This window comes from Seriola aureovittata, chromosome 11 (assembly GCF_021018895.1).
Source record: "Seriola aureovittata isolate HTS-2021-v1 ecotype China chromosome 11, ASM2101889v1, whole genome shotgun sequence".
In the NCBI taxonomy this organism is placed as follows: domain Eukaryota; kingdom Metazoa; phylum Chordata; class Actinopteri; order Carangiformes; family Carangidae; genus Seriola; species Seriola aureovittata.
Window position 1 is genome coordinate 23441097 of NC_079374.1, and position 24496 is coordinate 23465592.

General features: G+C 39.4%; 1 protein-coding gene across 6 annotated transcripts in view; it reads left to right on the forward strand.

Moving 5' to 3' along the window:
• Window positions 1–8422: 8422 nt before the first annotated feature.
• Window positions 8423–24496, forward strand: part of gulp1a (GULP PTB domain containing engulfment adaptor 1a) — an 84733-nt gene continuing 68659 nt past the window's right edge. For 2 of the 6 annotated variants that reach the window (XM_056389475.1, XM_056389479.1), the window contains exon 1: window positions 8603–8737. Coding sequence is in view for 2 of the 6 variants with exons in the window: in XM_056389473.1 (XP_056245448.1) it covers window positions 8473–8737 (265 nt within the window). In the remaining 4 variants the exon portion in view is untranslated. Of the gene's footprint in view, window positions 8742–24496 lie in introns of all 6 variants that reach the window. The other 4 variants (XM_056389476.1, XM_056389480.1, XM_056389473.1 and 1 more) reach the window with 3 other exon arrangements.

Below are 24496 nucleotides of genomic sequence, written 5' to 3' on the forward strand. Positions count from 1 at the left end.
TTGTAAGAGGTCTGTTGATGGAAAGCCCATCTTCACATTTGGGGGGAATGATGAAAAGGTGATGTGCTCAAGAAACTACCCACACCACAAAAACTTGGTGGTACTGCTAGAAGGGAGCATAAGTTCACATTTCCATGCAGCATTGAAAAGTGGGATGTTCAGTATTAGGCCGGTTCTGTGAAGAGATTCAGATGCAGATCATTTGCATGATCAGGTGTTCATTTTGGATTTTTTATTTTGTTCTGAGTGTGTTGCTCTGAGTCTAGGTGTGTTCATGTCTTGTTTAAGTTCATGTCAGGCCTTGTTTGTTGAATAAACGTTAAATAAGTCATTTTTTATTGAATATGTCTTGCTTTTATATAGCATTATCGTTTGTGAGATTAAAATGATCTGTTTTACTTCAATTATCAATGACAATTTACCCCAGTGTATTCTCTCTGATGGCTCAACTTACCCCGCACCGGGGGCAAGTTGTGCCACAAGACCACTTTTTTTTCTAAAGCTATATTTCTCAAACAGTTTATTTAAGATCCAAAGTGATTGTTCCCAGGGATGCACAACATCTTAAACTATATGTACATATCCCCTTGCTTTAAAGGCACTTTAGGTAAAAAATGGCACTACTTACCCCACTCTCCCCTACCTGATAAAGTGGCCGGAGAAGATGACTTCTGTGGTCATGTGTCAAAGTCATGTGTCACGGTAAAACACCCAAGAAACTTTTGGCTGCAGTGAGAAAATAAGTCCAACCAAAAAAAAAAAAGTCACAGTGTGAGTTTGAATAAAAGCTGCTCTATCATAATCATTTTCTGAATTACTATTCACTAGACCCACTTGTGTTTTACGTAACTCGTAGCAATAAGCATTGTGGATTTCAGTGCAGCCTCACGCCAGACAAGGAAAAAAAACTGAGACAAGTGAGACAGAGAGAGACAAAGAGAGAGATGGGCCTGTTACAAGTTTATTATAGCCGATAAAAATGCAGTTCATTCAAACTGTAGAGCTGCCTCCACTCTTTCATAAGTGCTCTGGCTGACGATGATCCGAGATGGAAAACAACTGGTGGAAACTGTGTCTGATTATTACAATTCAGGGACACAGTTTATTGCACATACGGTAGAAAAATCACAATCTTTTAATGCTACCAGAGCAACTTCACCGGTTGTTATAGAGCCTCAGCTGAGAGGAGAGGTTGACACAGACTTTTTCCTGTTTCCAACCGTCAGTCTACGTTAATTCATTTTTGTTCCTTAACTTTAACCAAGTAGTTGCCACCAGTGGTTCCCCTTTTGCAACTCATGGTCCTCTTGAAAATGTCAGTGGCACACATCTGACCCCGTAACAATAAGGCAGAATAATGACTTCTCAGAGCACTTTTTATTTAATGATAACAGTAGAACATTCAGGATTGAATGGAAAGCAGGGGAAGCTCAATTTTTGTTTTTTGATGGGAGATCACTTGTTGATTCACAATTTGTCTCTTGACTCTTTCCTTTTAATTCTTCCTGCTTTGAACCAGCCATCTATTCTGGTACTCCAGAATACCGTCCAGTGGCAAAGTGGTCCGGCCGGTGGCAACATAAAAGTGACTGTCGTTGGCTTATCAGAGTGATAGGCCTTAATATGAGGAAAAAAAAAAAAAACAATGACTAGAGTTCACACTCTTTAAAAAAGCAGAAGTGAAAACTGCTGATAATGACTGAACCTCAGGACGGCGTTGCGTCACAAACACGGGGCCGCAGCATGTACTGAGACTAATGTGACAGACATTGAAGGAGGCCTGCTGGCTGAACAGAGCTTAATGATGTTGTTTATCCTGATGATTGTATATTTTAGTGTCTTGCTTCCGTCAAAGCTCCTCAGTTTTCTGTTGTGCAGCTGCTGTAACTCTCCATCCTTCAATGATTCATGAGGGGCTGTTTCTTCGCCTATAGTGAAGCTATTAGGATCTTGCCACCAGGCTGCGCGTGTAGCTCTGTACTTGTCTTGCTCTCTTTAAAGACATAATACCAGCTTTAGTTTTAATAACCCAGATCAGCAAATTTAAAACGCAGAGTGAGGCGTAACCTGCAGCCTGCGTTACACAACAATGATTTATATATAGAGACATATTTTAAAAATGCTCCTGCTGAGCGCTTGCTTCTATTTCAGTGTCAGATTCGTTGTCAGACTCACCCCTTCTGTCAGGATCCTGAACACCTAGTGAGGGAGACAAGAGGAGAGGAGTAATTGATGGGAGGAAGGCATGACAATGCATGCAATCATGGTGAAATTTTTTAAGCCAATACCATCACACAAAGTGGGTGAGAACTGCTAAATCGTAGTTCCCTAATGGCTGCTTTATGTGACATCAATGCTCTCATCTTCTCATGAGATTGGATATACAGGGTATAATGCTCTACTTTTGAAACAACCCCTCGCTCACAATGCTGCCGCATGGATTTCAAATCCAATTACTGCAGCAGCAGATCACAGGACTGCTGAATTTGAAATAACCCTGTGCATAAAAAGTGGAGTTGATGCACTGGAGCTATACACCTTAGAACAAAGATAGACCGTGCATCCACTTCAAATACCTTTTGCTCCCTTTAATGATTCTTAAAGAGTTAATACCACACATTTCTATGTTGTTTGACTCTTCGGCAGTGAAACACCCACCATCCCACTTTCCACAGAGGAATTTAAGGAAACACTTTGAAGGACTTAAAAGAAATACTTTTAAGTCATGGGGGGAAAAAAAGTATATACACTTAAGGATCTAAGCAATATAGAAACACAGTAAACAGTAAAGTGTGCTCCTTCTACAAAGACACAAATGTGAGGCAGAAATAGAAGCTGCATGCTCGATAGAATTGAAGCCATAAAAACTTTAAGTGTTGTGCTGTGCCACGGAAGTCGCAGTAGCTGATAGCAGTGTGGATATTGGCAGTTACGGGTCTCGTTTTCTCAGTTTAATTCCAAAAAAACATTTTCTTATCATCTCTGTTTAAGGAGTATAGGGGGTAAAAAAAAATGCAATTCTCTGCTTGTGCACATTTCTACATTAATCATTGCAGTGATGATCTCTGCTGGCAGCCGTGCTGATGAGCTGCAACAATGATGGATATGTAGATCTGTCTTTAGCTCTGCTCTTAATGCACCGCCCCATCTTACCAGATGGAAATGGATAGATCTGGTGTGCTGGAGATGAGTATTTTGTGGGAAAAAAGGAGCCCCGATTATGGACTCAGAATGGGATTGGAAATAACAGTGTGACGCAGAGGTAGCTCAAACAAGCTGCAACTGGAAAATGCACTCTCGTGTCTGTTTTCTACATTGGAATTAATGAGCAGGATGGAGATGCAGTGAATTTGTAATATCTGTAGCTAGGGTGCTGACTATACACTAAAACACGTCGAAAGCGATCAACGAGACGGGTTGTGCTCGCAGTTAAAATCAGCCGGCTTTGACATTATACAGAGGAGACAGCGTCTCTAATGCTCTTCTGAGAAAGCATATTTTACACTGTGAAACACAAGTTGACAAAAAGAACAGTGATTTTGGGAGAAAGAGGATGCAGCACAGGGTTTCTCTACATCCATATATCTGCGGCAGTAAATTAGCATGGCCACAAGTGCAAGGAGCCTTTAAAATTTATAAATAAGATTTTTAAATTTACATGCCTAATATAGCATACCCAATATCTGGGTATTCGCCTGCTTCAGGGGTTTGTTCCAGGAATACACAGTTAGAGGCAAAAGGTAAATTATTGAACCGCAGGATCACATCTTACAATGAGGAAATTATATTTTACAATGGTGAAACACAGTGTCAAAGTATTAATGACAAAATGTTCTTGTTTCGTGATGACTTTTTGTTGTCGAAAGGAAAAATTGTCTTACACCTAATGGCCTCCATGTGGAAAGGAGCAGGGAAACTTCAGATCAGTATGGGATTCTGTGTGTCTTGTTCAAAGACACTTTAAAAAAGTAATAAAGCCAACTTAGTTTCCTAAAATGATGTTTATATGCTACTAATCTGGAACAGCAAATATGTTCAGAATGACACATTGTGCCACCTGGTGTATGGATATATCTTAACCTTTTAGGGTCGCGGAGGGGCTGACATTGGGTGAGGGCAGGGTACGCCCTGTACAGGTCACCAGTCTATCACAGGGCTGACACATAGAGACAAACAACCATTCACACCTATGTGCACATTAGAGTCACCAGTTAACCTGTATGTCTTTGGACTAAGGGAGGAAGCTGTGCTGTGCTTTTGAATGAATGTAACTGCCGAGTTGCTACAGGCCTGTTGTGCTGTCACTTAGTATCCGACTGGCTTAGCAGAGGTTTGGAAACATTCAGGGGTTTAAACCGTAGCTGTGTGCTAAACTGGATCTGACTGCTGAGTCAAAATGAGCCGAGGACCAGCTGAAACCATAGCTTCTAAATAAAAGATGGACGTAGCCTCTATGACGTCACCCATGGGTTTCTGAACCGTTGCCATCTTGGCAGCGCCTGACTCCGCCCAACTCCCAGCTAATGGAGAAATAGGCAAAGAGGTACAGCTGTCCCGTACAGCTGTCATGAAGAAATGAAGAAATTAGCCATAGAGACCAAAACTGTTTTTATACCAGGCTCACTTTTGGAGCCAACCTCTAGTGGTCATTAGAGGAACTGCAGCTTTTAGCATTCCTGTGTTGGCTTCATCTTTCAGCCCTGGAGGTTGCTGCTTGGCTGAAACAAAGTTCCAGATAAATTAGGTGTCTGGTGTTGTCAGAGAAGTTCAACATCATGTGGAGCATGCACTGAAGGGACAGTGGAATTATCATTGTTGTCATAGTTTTATCTGTGGTGCTGCAGTGTTACTGGTGTTATTGTAATTTGTATTGTGTTGTGTTCTGCAATATTTTCACTCTTGTTCATATTTCAAGATGTAATTTCAGCTGAGCACTGTAGTTTTTAGTAGGGAATAGTGCAGTTGTTGGGGACTATTTTCATTGGTGGATTATAGACTATTACAAGACTAAGACAGACTCTTTAATCAGTGTACTTTTATTGCCTAAACCTGCGTCATTGTGAAAATGTTTCCCCTGAATGTAATCCAGACAGCAATTAAGTTTCCTTGGAAACAAAAAAGGCAAAACAAATTAGTGTAATATAAATGTAAGATCTAGGAGACAGATTTGTGTAAATAAAATCATGCAAGATAGGAATGCTAATCAAGAAAGAGTGTTACCCATATGATATAATTCAGATGTCCATATTATTTATCATCACTGACACTTTAATCCATCAAATCAAATCATCATTGGAAAACAGTGTCTGCCCTCACTTCATATCTAGAAGTGAAGTCACGCACTGTATCTGCAATGTTATCAAAAGAATGTCTGAAGTTGGTCAGAGGGAGAGAGTATAAATACTGTGACAGCACCTCCGGTGATTTTCCTGTGATATTGATACATTTTTAGCAAACTGTAGACGAGGGAAAGCCATTTGAAGCTGTCTGCCAGCTCCTTTGAGACCAGGGTCTATAATCCTCTGTGAAATATCTAAGCCAGACTTGGGCAGCCATGAAATAAACTTAATTTTCTTGTAAATGCTTTAAACAAGAGGCCTACATTTGCCTGTGCAAAGCACATCTCTCTGGCATCATGGATACAGCGACTGACCTATTTGGATTGTGCTTCGAGAATCAGTCTGTTGAGATTGATTTATAGTTTAATGTGATGTAATATGTCACTCATCCTTGTAGGAAGCTGAGTTTTTGCTTCCTTCAAGACATGAAGATATCGATTATTATCATCATTATGAAGTATTCTACATATTATATTCTATATTTATGTACTGTTCCAGTGGGATCCAAAGCCACTTTTCTCATTCACTTGAATATGAAGGTGGTCAGACTTTTGTGCCCTACTGTTTATATACAGTATACTGTATACTATGTACTGTTGTGCCAAGAAAACCGGTGGATTCATGCTGTCGACCATCTGCCTTATTTGAGTTGCCGTAGCCTTTCTGTCAGCTTGAACAGATCTTCTGACCTCTCTCTTCAACAAGGCTTTTCTGTATGCAGAACTGGTTCTCACTGGATGTTTTTTTGTTTGTTTTTTGTGTCATGATTGGATAATTGCATGAATATACAGGATACAGGTATTCCTAATACAATGCTCGGTATGTTTTTTTTTTTTTTACAGCCAGGCATATGCAAAAGCCCTGTGCTTCAGTTTTCAATTTACCAACAATTTAACTAAAAAATATTATGATAAAAGTAACCATGCACAGAGGTGCAGTGAAAGCTGCTCCCCCTTTGTCACATCTCCTTTGTCAGTTGAACTCCGACATATTTATTTGACATATCTATAATATTCACATCATAAATATTAATCTATAACAAAAATACAAAATATATACCATAAAACATACTATACTAAATAACCATTGTGAAGGTGTATGGAACTGATAGTGTTCTATGTCTGCATTAATAAAGTATTCCACCATTTTTGCATTGCACTTCAGTTTTGTTTTGTTGTTTTTTTTAAGGATCAAAATGAATGCAGCAGAACCAGAGATACTGCTATTTTTTTTTCTTTCCACACTTTCTTCTTCCATGTCAAAACCTGGCACCTACATTACCCACAATGCAACTCTGTATGATCGTGGGTGTTGGGAGCTTCAGCCTCGAGCCTCTGGCCTCAAGCAGAGATGAGGAGATTTATTTTTCATTTTCAAACTTATAGTCTTCAGACCCAACCAACGCTGATTCAAGTGAAATCACTTGAGGCAATTTATGCGGCTCTGCACAGCTCCCTCTGCAGTCGCACATGTAACCTTTTTTTTTTGCTTTTTTCCACATATGCAGTCGTACTCCTCAAAACCTGTCAACTCTGTAAAATTGGTGGAATTGCCCTTTAAGCCAGCTGTTGTCACTCACACATCATTGCGATCATAAAATAATGATTGGGTCATGACTGAATGTTGCCATGTTGCCATACTGTGGAATAAATAGGGAAATATAAAAATAAGATCATCTTTACTGTGAGTTTAACTTAAAACACAGTATATGTGATCACAGAGAACAGAATGGAAAAATGTGCTTATTGTGGATGTCGTCTCACTTACAGGCCGCCATCAGATCTCATCCCACTTGAAGCCAGTAAAGTTAAATAAAAGCCATGCATCCTTCAGAATATCTTTTCCCTCAAATCATTAGCTTTACAGACAAAGGTCTAATTAGTTGGCAACAGCTTTCTTAATTAAAGTGGTGACAACAGTAATGAATGTCAAAAATGTATAATGCACAGGCAAGGTGTCTCTTCCCTTTCTCCTGATATAACATTAAAACCCATTGTTTATACTGTGCTAAGAGGCCACTAAACGCAGTGTGTATTGCTGCCACTGTGTCTTTTATGATACCTCTGCTTGGAGTCACTGTTCAGAAACTTTCAAATTCTACACAAAGACTATAAATAAAAATTGATCAGCAAATTATACAATGAAGACATTCTGGGCTTCAGTTTATGTCTCTCATAACCTCCCAGTGTAAGACACTGGCATTAACAACTATGATGTCTGTCTGATTCAGAGCCAAAATTAACAGAGGTAAAATTTTCCATTTTACAGAACTTATTTAACCCTGTTGATTTGTGCACTCTAATTCCAATCTTGTGTGGAAACAGCAACTTGGCAGCAAAAGTAAAAATGATAAATGGGAATATATGCTCCACTTCTCTTAGTTCCCAGTGGTTTAATTCATAATTTAATATAAAATGTAGGCTATGCACCAATACCGAATTAACAAAAATGTCTCCTAATCATGATGATGCTTGTAACAAATGAAAGGGCTCCTTCACCAATACACGTGTTTAGGACAGGTGCCCAATTACTTGACTAACACACCAAAATATTTGAAATGTTTGAGATAAGAAATACCACTCTGTAAACTAGCATTATGCTAGCTAACGTTACTGGCTTAACCCACACAGTTACCCTGCAGTATTAGCCAACTACAAAGCTAAGCTACATGATGAGCTTCTTTTTAAAAATAAGAGCTAATTGGCTAGCAGCTAGCTAATCTATAGCAGAAGACTACTTAAGCTATTTACCTAGATTAATCTGATGTGATAGTCATGTTAAAACTTTGCCATATCTCACATTATATTTAAATTACTTTCATATTAGCTTAGCTGCATAACTTTGCTATTTGTGTCAAAGTTTTGGTTTTGATGAATATTTTTATTTAATATTTTCATTTCCAAATGCTGATGCAGAAATCCTACAAGCACCTGCTTTTCTATTAAGGCAAAAAGTCTTCATAACAATCTTTAGCAAGGCATGTAAGTAGCAATTCATAGAAATCTACTTGATGTGTTCTTTAAAATATTAATGTAAATCCAGGCATTATGTGGACTTTATTCACCTTTTCACAGCTGACTTTTTTTTTGTTTGTTTAGTGAATATGGCCATTGTCGTGGAAGGGTAGCCTCTCATGTGGAGCCTGCCTCCCCGATTCTTTCCGGTCGCGTCTTTCCCCTCCTTTTCCATGTATTATTCAAGTTGCGACCAAAGAGCTTTGCCGGCTGAGACCGACTGCTTGTTGACGTCACCAAACTTGTCCAGCAGCTGTAGCGGCGAGCAGAGGAGGAGAGGGAATGAGACTGCTGGATGTGGAGCTCGGACTGTGGAGCGCCGAGGACCGTGGGCTTTTATTTCCTTCTTCTACGGGACTGTTCGGACTTCTTCTACGCTTCAGAGTAAGTAAGCACTTCTCCTTTCCCCCTTTTTCCTCCTCTTGTCTGTGAGAAGTGAGATTTCTTCCCTGCTGCTCGGAGTTTTAGCTGTCGAGTTTCTCGGCTGCTGCTGGCAACAATCTTTTGTTTATTGCTGCACACTTTCGCTTGTGTGAATATGTTGTCTGCCGTCAGAGCTCGTAGTTGATACTTGTTGTTCCCGTGGACCACTTTTAACGGCATATGTTGTCGGGGAATACGCTACAGTGTGTGTTTCTGAATTAAATTAACTCCTGACCTAACGGGAAACTTTGTTGCGCAAGTCCGTGCAAGGTGGACTCAAAGCTAACATGTCGAGTTTCTCGCTCGGAAATCTTTTCACCTTCTTACTTGTGACTTTTACGTAACAACACAGTGAATATATTTGCGTCTTCTCCTCATTTTGACCCTATTTTCGACGTTTGACTATTTTGTCGCAAAAAAAAAAACCAAACATTGACTGTCATTTGGCATTAGCATAGAGGTTAGATATAGGCTATTGTATCACTGTAGTTAATGATGGAGAAAGGCTTTTTATTGAAAAGCAATTAGAAATATTTACTTCATGCACTGTCTGTGTCTAAATATAAACGAGAATGCACGAATCCGGTTAAATCTGCAATACTTCAAACACATCTATTCTCTTCTGAAAACATAAAACATCTAATGAGGCATTTGCTCTAAAATGTGCTGTGAGTGTGTGTAGCCTCCATACGGATTGTGTGTGTGTGTGTGTGTGGGATAAGATTTGGGATGTTGAGAGCATCGCCTTTGTTATTTCCTCAGGCAGCACAGGAATACTGAGATGAGTGGCACTCAACCTTCAAAATGAACAAGGATCAATTAAATGGCATGTACCTTTCATCTTCACTTGCCAAATATTCTGCCTACGTAATTGTTTGCAATAGAGAACAAAGGATTGAGCGTGGTGTCTTACCATTGTGTGCTGTGAGGTATTAATAACTTAAGTAATGGATACACCCAATACTTTGAGGATGGATGTGCTAAGCATCTGTCAGAAGAGTACTTCTGGTTTCTGTGTCATAGTTCTCATTTCATGGTTGAGGAGTCACCGTTTTCTGTGGTTGTGAAATCCTTTTTGGGGAAAAAAACCTGTTGGAGTCAGCAGTAATCATTGTTTCACAAATGTACATTTTCAATCTCCAGTCTGCCTCTGCACAGGTTCATGGTGGAACATCCATAAAGTAAGCTGTGGGTTTTTTTTTTTTTTTTCAGCCACTGGTGGCAGTAATTGAATAGCTGCTCTCCAAGTGGCTCATTTTGAATACTGTGGAAATCAGCATAAATTAGCCTGTGGGCTTCCACAAATTGCAATTCAGGAGAGTTTTCAGGTTGCTAGTCTGCCTGTACTGAAACAAAGCGATCATAGAGATCTGATTTTTAAGGAGAGTTACATAAAGGTCATGCAGTATAAATTAAAATGATAAAGTCTTTTTAAACCTGAACAGTCTGGGCACCCAGTGTGTTGCCACCCTTTGCTTAATTGAGTTGGATCAGCTTTTGCCCACCACAAAGTATCGAGTGGAAGTAGAGTGGTAGAGAGTGGTTGAAAGATGCAGTGTGATATTGTCATTTGTAAACAAGATTGCTGCCACTTGTGTTCATATGCCATCAATTCAGGTGACACATAGTGCCCAACTCCTAACAATGGGAACTGCAGATGATGCTGCAAAGACAAACAATAACAACAACAAAAAAATGTTTTTAGTTCACATTTAGTTGAGAATATAATAAACACAGGCAATACAGATTTAACACAACATGTCTCTATGGAAAAAAAAACATACCAGTGGAGAACATGCAAAAGAGAAAGGACACATTTTTAGTCCATCTCTGGTCCCTGTGGTGTGAAATGATTGTTAACCCTCAGCTATTATTCCTCATGTTTATCTCTCTTTATTTACAGGCATTTGGCAAGTCAAGACACGTCTGAGCTTGACACGTCATATATTGTTCAAAGAGGAAAACATCCATGGTTTCAAAGCCAGGATGCTCATCAGTGCAATCATTTGTCATGTCGGTGGACAATTCTTTTTCATAGAATCAATCCAACATTTTTCTCATGAAATATTTTCTAAAACCATAGTTTTAAATTCTTTAGATTGTTTTTGTCTTATGTCCAACACATGGTAAAAGTCTGTGTATGAATATTTTGATGCCCTCTCTGTTTTATTTTTTATCTCACTGCTGTTGTTGTTCTTTTGGACTGTATGCTTTGGCTGTTGTACACAGGAAGTATGGACTCTTGGAGTTTTTTTTTTAGCTGTGTCTCTTTATGTTTTGATCAAACATTGGAAGGTATCTAAATTGATTATTATGATGCAAGATGTGACGCTATATGGAGCATATGTTATGTCATTTCTAATCATATTCATGGAGTGTATCCTCGGTGGACACCAGAGCTGGAACTGCAGACAGTAAGAGAGTGAGTCCTGATTCCTGTAGTATTGGTTGTGACTCGTGTGGGTTACGATGCAAATAACATGCAGCAGGGTTTAGCGGGTTAAATTTTGTTACTTCATTTCACACTGGCAAGCATGTAGTCAGACACTGGCTCCAAGTTACTTGCAGCAGAATTTCAGTGAGGAAATTGGTTGGTGGAGATGGGGAGCACAATCAGTCACCCGCTGAGCCGAGTCAGACTTATCCTGACACGTCTTGTTACCAGTGTAGGTCCTATGTGACAGCTTAAACTGTGTGACATAGTGCCTCTGCTTGTTTTTGTCCCGAAGCCTAATAAACCCAGTATTTAGAGGAGAAATTATGAGTTTAAATGTAATCTGCATCTGTTTTGATGATTGATACATTGTTTCAGCCATTTTTCAAACTAGAATGGAAAAATCATGTAAAATCTGCCTCTGAAAGTGACTTGCTGCTTTTCTTTGTCATTCATCATTGTGCACTGAATATCTTTGGGGTTTTGGATTGTTGGTTGACCAAAAAAAATACTCTTAAAGACATCACCTGTCACTATTTCTAACAATTATTCACTCAATAAAATAATAAAAAAATCAGCAGAGTAAACAAAATTGAAAATGAGTCATTAGTAACCCAGTTACATTAGTAATATTCAAGTATAACTTTCTTCAGACACTGACTGCGCTCACTTTTCCAGGCGAGGCTGGGGGGCCTCCACTGTAAAATGCTCTGTGTGGTTCACACACACCTGAATGACTTTTGCGTTTCTTAAAGGCAGTGAAGACAAATGTGACGTATTATTTGGCACTGTGTTTGTTTGGTTTGCAAGGTGAAGAAATTAGGAAGTTTTTTTCGGTTGACATGGAAGAATTCACATGTTTTGCTTTAAATAGCCTCTGCTATGCATGTTTGATTTGTGGAGTAATTGTTTAACATAGTAGGAATGAAGCTGCCTCTAACCTACAGGTGTAGGCTGACCCCAGTGTGTCAGAGTGCAGCATATCTGAGACAGTTTGATCAGAATATAATGATTCTGATTGGTGTTCACATATTGCTTTAACATTTCTGAGAAATGGCCACATCTGTGCACATTAGATAGGTAGTGTGTGTTGCTACTGTAATGTTGACAGCTCTCATGTTTACCACTCACTGCCCGCCTTCAGAAGGTCCAGCAGACACTTCATCTATCAGTGCAAGATCACACAGTGACTGATAACATCATTAAACTCAGCCCTTGCTCCCCATTGCTCACTGTCACCAAAAACTCCATTACGACAAGTTCATCTTTTCACCTGGAGCTGTTTGTTGTCAGATCATTGGAAAGCTGAAGTGACTTCAGCCTCATCCACAATCAGAAACATTAACAGCTTTTCATCCACTATCACTGCCGCAGCTCTTTCCCTCTGGAATCAAAATAGAGCAGAAAGATTAGAGAGCTTCTTATTACCGGCTCAGTTTTTTCATCCTCATCACGTCTACGTCAAAAGAAGATCCAACTCATAGGCTAAAACCACAGCAGTGACTTGCCAAAGTCAAGATAATTGATATTTTGATCTCGCTGGGTTAAGGTGTTGACGGTTACAAATGTCAAAGCCTTCAGTCTCACCATCTGTGTGATTGAATTAATACCCTCAGCAGTTATCATACATCTCAATTAATCACAGGCTTTCACAAATGAGACAGCTGAGGGAGCCCTGGGTCTGTTCATGCTACTGCCTGTTCCATACTCATGTCCTCTTTCTTTTGTCTCATTTTTTTTCTTGGATGAGACCGTATTGTTTTGTTAAATTGAGCCTCCTTTCCAGTGCTAATGGATCTTCTTTTGTTTTTAATATGATGTGCCACTCTGGAGGAATATTAAGACGCACAAAGAGAAAAAAATAAATTAGCTAAAGTGTCAGGCACTTAAAAGAAAGGTATTTTTTTTAAATTCATTGCTTTGATGTTTGAGCTGAAAATAACACTTTTATGCCATTTTCTGCTGCATAAATCGTTTTCAAGGATCCACACAGCTAATGCAAAGAGGTAGTGTATAAGGGTGGAAACATTACTGGAAAGTTGTTTTAATTCAATCAAACAGACAAGATTTTTAAATTGTTTCAATTTGCTTTGTCTATTTATTTATTTAATAGTAAACTGAATAGCATTGTGTTTTTGGACCAAATGAAGTAAAATGTTTAAAACAGAGTATAGTCTGTACTTGGTATAGTTTTTTTTAGATGTGTCTATCACTGACTTGGGCTGCCAGTTCCCAATCGACCAGTCCAAATCTTAGTCATGGACACGATTGTATTAGACAAAGTGCAGCCCCGGGGTGGCACTACTAAAGGTGACAGTGCTTCTGGATGGTCTATTGAAACATTTTGTTTTTATATGTGACAATATAAACATAGTTGGGTTTGCCTGGATCCTGACCACTTTCCTTTAAATCAATAAAAGGTGTAATAGAATCATGTCTAATAACAGGAAGTGGTACTACATAAAAAAAAAGCAAACTTAAAACCAAAGACAGAATAAAAAAAAAGCCTGCATCATGGACATTTTCTTGGACAGACTGTTACAGCAGTTGGACTTTCCTCCTTAAAAAGCCAGAAGAGTCAAGGGTAAATAAATCTGCCAAATAAGTGAACGAAACAAGGTGCTGGTCCTAATGAAAACTTTCAGTGTGATAAATGAACCATCTTATTGGCCTCGCTCCTTGGATGCCACATTATGGACCAGAATAGAAATGGGCTTTTCCGGAAAATGCTTCTCACAGTTGTGGGCCTTAAGGTGTCTATACAAGATCAGCATTTAGTGCCTCAGTCTGTGCAGTCTGACAACTTGCTGTGCATCGTTTCTCCCAAGGCTGCAATATGTTTTTCGTTTGACGATCTGATGAAGTTTAAAAAAAAAAAAAAAAAAAAAAAAAAAACCCAGGATGAATATATGGATTTTTTAACTTATGCAGTCTAAAGCTTCAGTCTCATTGGTAGTTCTTTGAAAGGTCAGCTTCAAATATGGTCAAAGTTGAAATGTGCTGCGGGGCAAACTGACTTTTCAAGGGTAGTGCTGACATTAGGAATATGCAATAGAAAAACAACAGCTCAGTCAGTGCACACCTAGTTTGTCATTGATAATGTGTCAAAGCCTTCATGTATGATTGATGAATAACATCTTCTGGTTTTTCCATTGCTTTTAACAAAGCTGTGTATTTGAAACCTTACTGCCAGAATGACCCTCTAATGTCAGACAGATATAATCAGATTATCTATGTATGCTTATATAACCCACAGCATCTTGTAACCTAATGATCGTAATATATTTAAGTAATAATAGGGTCTACATAAAGATACAGAGGCAATCATCATGCAAGACGTTTGAACATGGCTTCTGTGGAAGCTTGGCTTGTTGCCAAACCCTCAGGATTTTACTGTTATTCCCAGTGATGTAGTAGAGCTTTTATGAACTATGCTCAGTGACACAAGAAATCACTTTTTTTTTTTTTTGGTGTTCTCTGCCAGTGGAGGAGAAAGCCTGGTGAACGACATCATTCTGAGGCCTCACAAGAATAACCAGAAATCATATGTAAAGCCATTTCCAGCTCAGTCTCTGCGCGAGTCATGTCGGCGCCCGTAAACACCCGAGTTGGAAAGTACGTGTTATATACAGCAACGTCAGCAGGAATAAAGCTCATTGAGTTGGAATAGCTATATTGCCTTTTGGTTTTTTTTTTTATAATAGATTTGTATAGCACTCTTGCCTGCAGAGTGGATTCCACTTGACCAATATGTGCTATTAATGTTTGGAGAATAAATGTTAATATTGTCCAATATTAGCTTATAGTCAATACATCCAAATTGGCAAATAGTTATCACCTGCAAAACGCTCTGCTCTCTAGAGAGTCTCTTCAATTTCTTAAAACCAAACTTAAGTGATCCTGATTAAAAATGTTTTTCTCATGCATTAATTAATAAAGCTGTTAATAAACAACAACAGCAAAAGCCCAAACAAACAACGAACGAACATTCGGTTTTCAAACTCTCATAAAGTGATAGTGGCCTCAAAAGCACCATCTCAAGTCTCCACAGTGATGTGTCAGCACTGGAGAAAATGGTCTGGCTGCATCCATCATCATTCTGCTACAGGGGATAGAACATTGCCTGTTAGCATTTTTTTTTTTTAAAACAATCACAATCATCTGGGGTGCTGCTGAGCCCAGGATGCAGTGATGGTGCCCCGGCAAAATGTCAGAGGGGAAATTGTTTTGGGAGAACATTTGCATGGCGGGAGGTGAGAACTGTCATTAAAATGGCAAAGAAAACCAGTAAAGACATATGTAGACTGTGTGAATCTTGATAAAAAAACTTGTTATTTTCAGCATGGAGGCCCCTAGCTCAGAGTTTGTTGTTGTTTCCTGTAGTGAAGGGGATTTTTTTTAAAACGGTAACAGGCAGTGGATCCAGAAAGGGAGGAGAATGCCGCTTGAAATAGGCGTTCAGTTTCAGCCTCACAACCACAGGCCACATCCACTGAGTCAGACCACAGTGATACCAACTGATCAATCTCAACGGGATGTGGCTCAAAGCTCTTGAAAATGTGCAAAGAGTTTTTGTCAAAATGTCAAATGTGAAATGTACAGTTGACCAAGATTTCACTTCATTATTTTAATTTAGGATTAATCTGTAAATTGTTTTACTTTTTAATCAACAAGCAGTTTATTTGAAACTGTCAAAAATAAAGACAAATGCTAAATGACTTGTTGGTCAGAAACCAAAGTGATAAAATTTAATGTTAATAGATGTAGACAATGGCATTTCAAACACAATGCTATTGGTCAACTGATCACTGGCGAATCATTTTGCACAACAGAACTGTTGGGAGACAACTAATGTTATTCTTATTATAGATCTGATTATTTTTTTACAATTTCTAAGTTGTTTTTTAAAATTTCATAAAATAATAAATATCCACCACAAGTTCTTATAGCCCAAGATGACGTCTTCACATTCCTTGTTTTGTCTAATCAACACTCAAAAACCAAAATACATCCAGCTTCAAATCCAGTGAAACAAAAGAAAGAAACAAAGGTGAATGTTTGTACCTTCTGTTTGAAATCTGGTCTGTGTGCAGATGAATCTGGAAATCAATTAATTGTCTCATTTATTTCACCCTAAACATTTCAGCTCTCAAACAGTGTTTGTTTTGGTGGGATACCTCAAACTTGCATTTGCTTATTTCAAATACGTCACTTGAAACAAATTTTCAGCTATATTTGTACTGCTCTCTTAAAAAAGATGATGTGAGTCAGTGTAGCAGTAGCTCTCGTGTCTCTTTCCACGCTGACTATCACAATAAAGGCACAAATGCCCCGAAAAACCCACATAGGTCTATGTGTCTGTTATCTCTAACCATAGCCCTTCAGAGCTCATTTGCTAGAGCAGACAAGAAAAGGTGCATGAATAGGTGCTGTTGTATTCATAACCATCTGCTGCCCATTGGCATTTGGAGGAAATGTCTGACCGTCTGCGGGATAGGTCAGATTGATCTTGTAAGTAAATCACAGCTGAGACGAGGGAAGCCGGTGACGGAGGAAAAGGAGAGCATGAGCGAGCTGATGAGAGGAAAGCTCCCATCAGCCTCATTATGTTATTGCTTTCAAAATGTGACTTTAGAATTCCTCTGATTTGAGGCAAATCACAGCCACTGATTTGATTTAGTGTCGTCTGCAGACACGGCTGTGTGTGCGCCGCTGCGTGCTGCGCTCTGTCTCTCTGTCGCTTATAATTTCTCGTCTGAACCCAGTGTACGACATTTGTAAATCTAAACACCCGGAAAACTTTAAATTAGTCGTAGAGCTTCTGATATTTGACTTTCTTTTCTTCATCCCTTCAGTTTGTCACTTTCCTGTTTATTTCTAAGAAGTGGTCGACCTTTGACACGGGCATGTGTTGGTGTTATTGAAAGCCGGGTCACAGCTGAATGTCACTGAGGATTGCTCGTCATAATTTGGGCGTGGATAAGGTTATACATTTTGATTAATGAAAGTCTCTCTGCAATGTAATTTCCTGATGAATGTGCTTCTGCCTTTGTGAGAGATAAGCTAATGGGATGAGAAACATGGCTTCTCACAATTAGCGCTCATAGCTATCAAAGTTTGATAGTGATGGTGACAAAAATAGACACAGCAGACATGTGGACTGAATGCTAAATCAGTTTGAAGTTTTTTGCGGTCTCTGCCGTTATCATGACAGCGAGCTCTGCACCCATATTTACAGGAGATGACCTGTAATTTGCTGTGGAAATCAAAGCTGTTAAACTCCCTCTCTATCTGCCTGTTTGTGGTCAAACATATTTGAAAAGTCCACTTCCACAGGGTGATGCATATTGTTCACTCAGGAATAAATTTGTATTCCTGCAGCCTTGTGCATGATCAAGACCCCGTGGCAGCTTATTTGACTCATGGCATACCCATAACTGTAGTGCAGAATAAGCTACCCACTCAGACATGAAAGCCTCACTTCACTCTTTCACTTTGCTCAAACATTCAATGAAAAAATAAAATGCACTTCCAAGCAAGGCATTGGAAAGAACTAAAACAGAAGGGCTGCACAAAACATCTGAAGGACGACTGTGAGACATCCACTGAGAACTGAAGACAACATTTCATTGTTACTTTGTATATGGAATATGGAGGCAGGCGGTGATACACAGGATCGAGGAGGACCAAGGCTTACACTATAACATCAATGCTGTACATGATGATCTGACTTCGGCATGTGATCTACATTTCAGAGGAACTCCACAGATTGCGTCATTAAAAGATGCTATATTTAGATATTTCATTTTAAAAGTTCATTCTCCGCTAACCAGCCCATTGTTCAATGCTAAACAGCTAGCCCTCGTTCTGCTCTTTGCCCGATCGCCCTCCCCTATGTGGACAGTAATATCCATCCCATCCACTTGACTGGGGATGGCACCAGGGTGGTACTAAATAAAGGTAGCTATATTACTTAAATATTAAAATTTTAAATGACTCAGACTCATGTTAAAAACTGTCCATCCAATCCCGAAACTTTTCAAGCGGAAGTACAAAGGTTGCTCTGTCTGAAGACCGCATCGCAACACTGCGGCAGGGTCTCACCGCTCACTCCTGAAACTGTCGTCCAGTATAGGAGCGCCGCCAAGCCAGGACAGTGTTTTATCCTTAACTGTATCTTCAATTCAGTCTGACTGGGTCAACATGTGTGGTAATCAGACAATTAGTGAAAAAAAAGCATGAGACTGCTGACTATGTCCAGCTTTCAGAAGTTTAACAAAAGAGTAGCTGTGCTTTAAAGTTTCTCCCACTGCTGCGCTTCTGTTCTCACCTTCATCTGACAAACAGCAGCTTCATTGTTTTCCTTTCCTTTGCTGTGTAGTTGGAAATGTGATAAATTCTGTTGCTGTGTGTGAGCTGCAACGCAAACCAAACGCCTGCTGCTCCTCACATGAAAAGTACAGAGCTTGACCGAGGTATTGGCGCGGCAGGTATAGGCTACTGTTATGGGCGTATAGAGAACGTTGGCTTTTAAGTAGCGAGAATAGCAACAATGGTACGTTTGTAGAAACAAGAAAAAGTTCATTTTTCAAATATCTTGGAAGAAAGATCTATGTATAAACAAATGTAAGGGATTTTATTTGTAGATTTATCTTAAAAATGGGAAAACAGTTTTTTCAAATATCAGTATCTAAAATCCTAGAAAATCTGCCTCAAAAATCCAGTATTGGTCAGGCTGTATTGAAAAGCAATAAAAGCATAGGTGTATTTCTGGAGGGCTTTCAGCTTCATGCATCTAAAACTTGTACAGCTTTCATCACTGAGGTTAGTTACTGTCTACAAACTCTTAATTAATGAAAATAATCTACATTAAAATAGGTGTATTTCCTGCTCTCAGTGAACCAGTTTTAAATATTGCGTGGTAGGGATGCAAGAGAAGATGCGGCCACAGGGAGCTGGTTAGATGAAGAGGTGCTGGTGACAAGCACATCATGCAATTTGTGCACAAATTACATTATGTGACATTTTTTGTCTTTATGGAGGAGAATTTGGGCAAATGGCCTGGGCATCCCAACCATTTGGCACAAACAGACCCCTCCATGTACCGCCGTGGCTTCAGTGCTTGTTTAGTCACATTACTGAAAATCACTGTGCACTGCACATGAAGGCTTTGCATTTCATCATACCATCACTGATTGTGTTCAGCAGTTATGGAGCTGACAAGCAGCTTTAGAGCCGATGGCTTTGAGCAAATCAGACGGGGGAGACACGCTAACACTGTTGCCACTGGGGCTCCAATTTGGCTGAGGCATGTCCTCTTGATCCGACACCTCCAAAGAAATCAGTGGCTAACGCCTGTCCAAGGCGTCCACAGTTAATTCAAGAAGTCATCCCGTTGTGAGCAAAAAAACAGACTGCTCTTTATGGCGCTTTTATTTCTTGATGAGTACCATTAATTTCAAGGGGCAGGCCTCAGTGCTTTGCAGCTGGCAGTTTTTAATCCGCTCGGGACAACATGACTGCATTATCCTCCTTCTGGTAATGAATTGGCAGGAGTTATGTGTGTTTTATTGGTATTGTTTAGCACTTTAGTTGGGAGGCTGATTTCTCTGTTCATTCTCTGAGTAGACTGCATATCTAATCCTCACAGGCCTGAATGGCTATTTATGTGTTATAGCTGTTTTGCCAGGGCTGCAGTCTGGAGTAAATACTTAGACTTCTAAAGTGCATTATTTATTCTCTTCTACACTATCAGCCTGGAAGCTTCCACCATAAAAATCATTCACATTAAAACTAATTAGATTTATTTGGGCTCATTACAGTGCCACCCCCCTGTGCAAACACAGTGAGGATTTCAGTCTTGTTCTATCACTGTTGTTTATGCTCCACGCTGACTGCAACACAAACCTTTTTTATCACTTCGACATATAGTTGGTATCATTTAAGTCACTTTCCACATTTATGTAGTTAAAAAAAATTTAATCACACCATAAAAACGCAAATAATTGTTTTACAAAATCAGTATTATGGAAAGTTTTCCCTTGACTGCAATGAAATAACCAGTGAACAAAAACAGAACTCATTCTGTGTCGGAAGATACTTCCTGAGTTCGGTTTTTCCTCTTCATCCTTGTCAGTTGTACATTTTCAGTCAGAAGAATAAGAATAAAAACCATCAGGATCCAGCTACCTGATATTTTTGATGAAATCAATCTTGGTCAGACACTATTTTTCTCATCTGTGCATAATCTGGCATGTACCCCAAGCCAAGAAGCACAAACAAACAAAAAAGTGAGATAATTTCAACACAAATCTGCAGCAGAAATTCAACCTGAGTTGAGAATGAAAGTAGCGATCTCCGTTTTGCTCTCTTTGGCGACACCTATGGATAAGCGGTAATCGCAGGTTTGCTTCTGAACCACGCTTCCCAGAATTCCAGATAGTGTCGGCAGTTGACACTTCAGTCATGCCCCCATAGCAATTCAAGCTCACCAAACTTGGCAGCGACAAAGGAATAATGTCCTCTTAGATGATAATTATGACACTTACTATTAACTGAATAAAATACAATTGTTATAAAAGTAGTATTAGTTGCATGCACTTTCATTTTTTTTATATTGGGATCACTTTTTCTGATCCTTATAAAATATTGATACACTTGATGGTAATGTAAATAACATTTGTTTGCTACATTGTAATGTCACAAGTAGCATTCCTCTAGTTCGCTGAGAGGGTTGCGAGATCAATTTTTTCTAATTGTTAGCTAACATTAGAGACAATAATACTGCTGTCTGTCTGGCAATACAAAAAAGTTTCCGGTGCCGTGCCACCAGACTGCAGAGCGACTTCTTTCCTGCTCAATTCATCCTCCACACTCCACAATAAAACCCTGTGGGTTAGGGAGATAAATGATAACTTAAAGCAGCAGTTGTTGCTAAAGTATTATTAAACTTGCATACCCTGAAAGGCTGGGGTCTTCAGAACTGGTTACTCTACTGTGCTATTATTTTTTATTTACAATTTATTATATTAGTTACATTAGCTGTAGGGTCTGTCTGCGGGTCACGCTGTGCAAATAGCTACCACGTCAATGCAACGTACATTGTCATCAAGCGTAATATCAAATCTATCAAATCATATGTTTTGATTTATACTGTCCTACTTTAGATGATCTGAAATTCCCCCATCAAAAACTGCAGGAAGCAGAGCCTGGGGACCTGGACAGGGTGGAGGTGGAGGTAGAGATAGAGGCAGGGGTAGAGGAGGAAGTGGTGGAGAAGGATCAAGACAGAGTGAGGCAACTCAGAGAGGCTAAAATAAGGGCAAGATAGGTTTGCTTGTCAAAGACTACGCACTATAACGTATGCACTGAGATGGATTTTTTTAACAACAAAGGTGGTGTGTAATTAACAAAAGCCTTGAGCCCAATGCAGTAAATTTTGGCTGTGCCTGGCTCATTAGTATTAGTCTTAGGCTCCTTTCATTACTGATCTGGCAGGAGTCTATTCAGTCATAATTCTTTCATAAGGTCTGTTTAAAGAAAAAAAAAAAAAAAAGGGGAGATGCCTGACTGATTTGAGTTTTCGCCAGACAGTGAGGTCTTTACATAACATCAATTTCCTCCCCTGACAAACACTCTTCATAGTCCTGCACACACACACACAGGTTGCAAAAGATGCCATGACGACCAAGGAGCAGAACAAAATCCTTGAAAAGGTCCTTATTGGTCTGCCTTGGGTTATATTTGATGTGTGGGAACTGAGGAGGGAACACCAGAGGGTACAGGTTTCCCAGGTAATGGACAGCCGAGGTGATGCACCTGTCTCAACTGCCGGTGTAGCTTATCTGTGAAAAGTATCCAGACCTAAATAACCACATAGGCTTCATCCCAAACCGACTGTAAAACACTGCACTCTAACTTTCATTAGTTCGGTTGGTTTACCCTCAGCATTTTAAAAGTTTGTGGTTTTTACAGACGGGTGATGTTTACTGGAATTTTGTTTTCCTTTAGGAAGTACTTTAAGTAGAACGTTACATTGCTGCTATCACAATTTTGTTCATACATGCATTATTTATACATTTTTATACTGTATACTCCCAAATGACAGCAGACAAAGTTGTCAGAATTCACTTATATTTGAACATTGAAAAAATATTGAAATACAACTTTTTATAGAAATATACTGTGTATATATATATATATATATATATGGGTGTGATAGCTCAAACCAAAAATGTTGCACAGTCAATGACGCCTATTCCATCACCCAGGAGAAACCTTCTGCCACAGAGGGTCGGTGCAGCTTACACAACAGACTCTCTCTCCAGCTCTCCGACTCACCCGTGTGTGAAGCAGAATTCAGTTTTTTCCTTGCTGCCAGTAAACGTTTCAGCAGCCAAACAAACAAAGACTGATGACAACGGCCAATGAAAGTTATTAAACCAGTGAAAATCTGAGGAAATGGAAAGTGATTTGACTTTCAGAGGAAGGAAAACATCCAAGATGACCGTGAGCGAGGAAAAACCAGGGTTGCAATCAGCATATATATATATATATATATATATATATATATATATATATATGTACAGTGCATATAATAATGTATGAATCTCAACGTAATGGTGTAGAGACATATGGGTTTGTACAGTTTTGTGCAGATCCAGATAATAATGAAGCTTTGGTAGGAGAAAATGTTTGGTCTTGGAGGAGGTATGCGGTTTACTGAGTTCCGCTCGAGTTTGTTTGTCAAACTCTATCCTGGTGGAAACATCCTTCAGTCCCACACACTTTAAAAATTAAAAAATATGTTCCTTCAGTGCTGGGAAGGGCTCCAACTTCACGAGGCCATAACATTTTTGGTTTGAGCTATCACACCCAAATGAGGACTTAATTGTGGTTCAGATCTTCTAGCAATGCTAGAACATTAACCTCATTTGGATGTAAGAGTGCACACAATCACTTTATGGACTCGTAAAGTCAGAGGCCGGTTCACTGTCTGCGGAAGCTCCAGACTTTACGTTTGAGTTACTCCACCACTTGGAGGGTTCTCTCCCTGGTTTCTAGCTTTAGGGGAAAGTGCATGTTCATGAATGCTGTCTGAATGTTCCTGAGGCGCAGAAACAAGAACATATGAATTGTTAAAGTGGATGGTATTCCCTTTTAACAGTTTACGGACACAACTAATGTTCACTCACCTGTCAATAAAAACGTTACTTCTGCCCCAATTCAGATGGTTATTAAGGGGATAACATACTTACCCCTTTACAGGGTTTACACAGAGCACTGAAAGAAAAAGTGATTTTTAAAAACGCGATCCAAAATGTAGAAGAGGGGAGGGAAAACATTGTCTAATGACAAAAGTGTATTTAAATATTTTATTTATGCTGATTGCAACATTGGTTTTTCCTCGCTCACGGTCATCTTGGATGTTTTCCTTCTTCTGAAAGTCAAATCACTTTCCATTTCCTCAGATTTTCACTGATTTAATAACTTTCATTGGCCGTTATCATCAGTCTTTGTTTGTTTGGCTGCTGAAACGTTTACTGGCAGCAAGGAAAAAACTGAATTCTGCTTCACACACGGGTGAGTCGGAGAGCTGGAGAGAGAGTCTGTTGTGTTAGCTGCACCGACCCTCTTTTCTCCTGGGTGATGGAACAGGCGTCATTGACTGTGCGGGTGAGTCGTCCCAGACACCCAGTTCATACAACTGTAAATGCATGGACTTACATGTAAGTTCATCAGTGGGCCGTAGGCTTAATCACCATTGTGTTACCTCTACCTATGGTAATAAATAGTGACCTAACTCAGTTTATTTAAATTAAAATCTTTGAGATTACCACTTTAATGTGGACTGTGCACTTTTTATGTGCTATGTTGTTTAATCCAAACCTATATGTTTCACTTTTTTTTTTTTATTATGTCTACTGAAGTTGAAGTGATGGTGTTTGGAGGGACTGTAAAGAGGACCTGTCACTGATTTGGTGGAGTTATGGCAGCAAGCCATGACTCAGTGCAAGACTCCAGTGTCCAGGAGACCATTGATCTGTTATTCAGAGATGAGCAATGAGGCAGTGAGTCAGAAGAGGACAACATGGAGGAAAACTCTGATTACAGCTCCTCAAGTGATGATGAAGATGAAGAGGAATCTGAGGAAAAGCAGCAGGCAAGGGACACAAGAGCCCATTCATCTGACATTTTGTCAACCTTCCAACTCTTCTTCTCTCCAGCCGATGAAAAACCTTACATGACACACACGGAGGGCATGCAACAGTCTGGACAGGAATGGA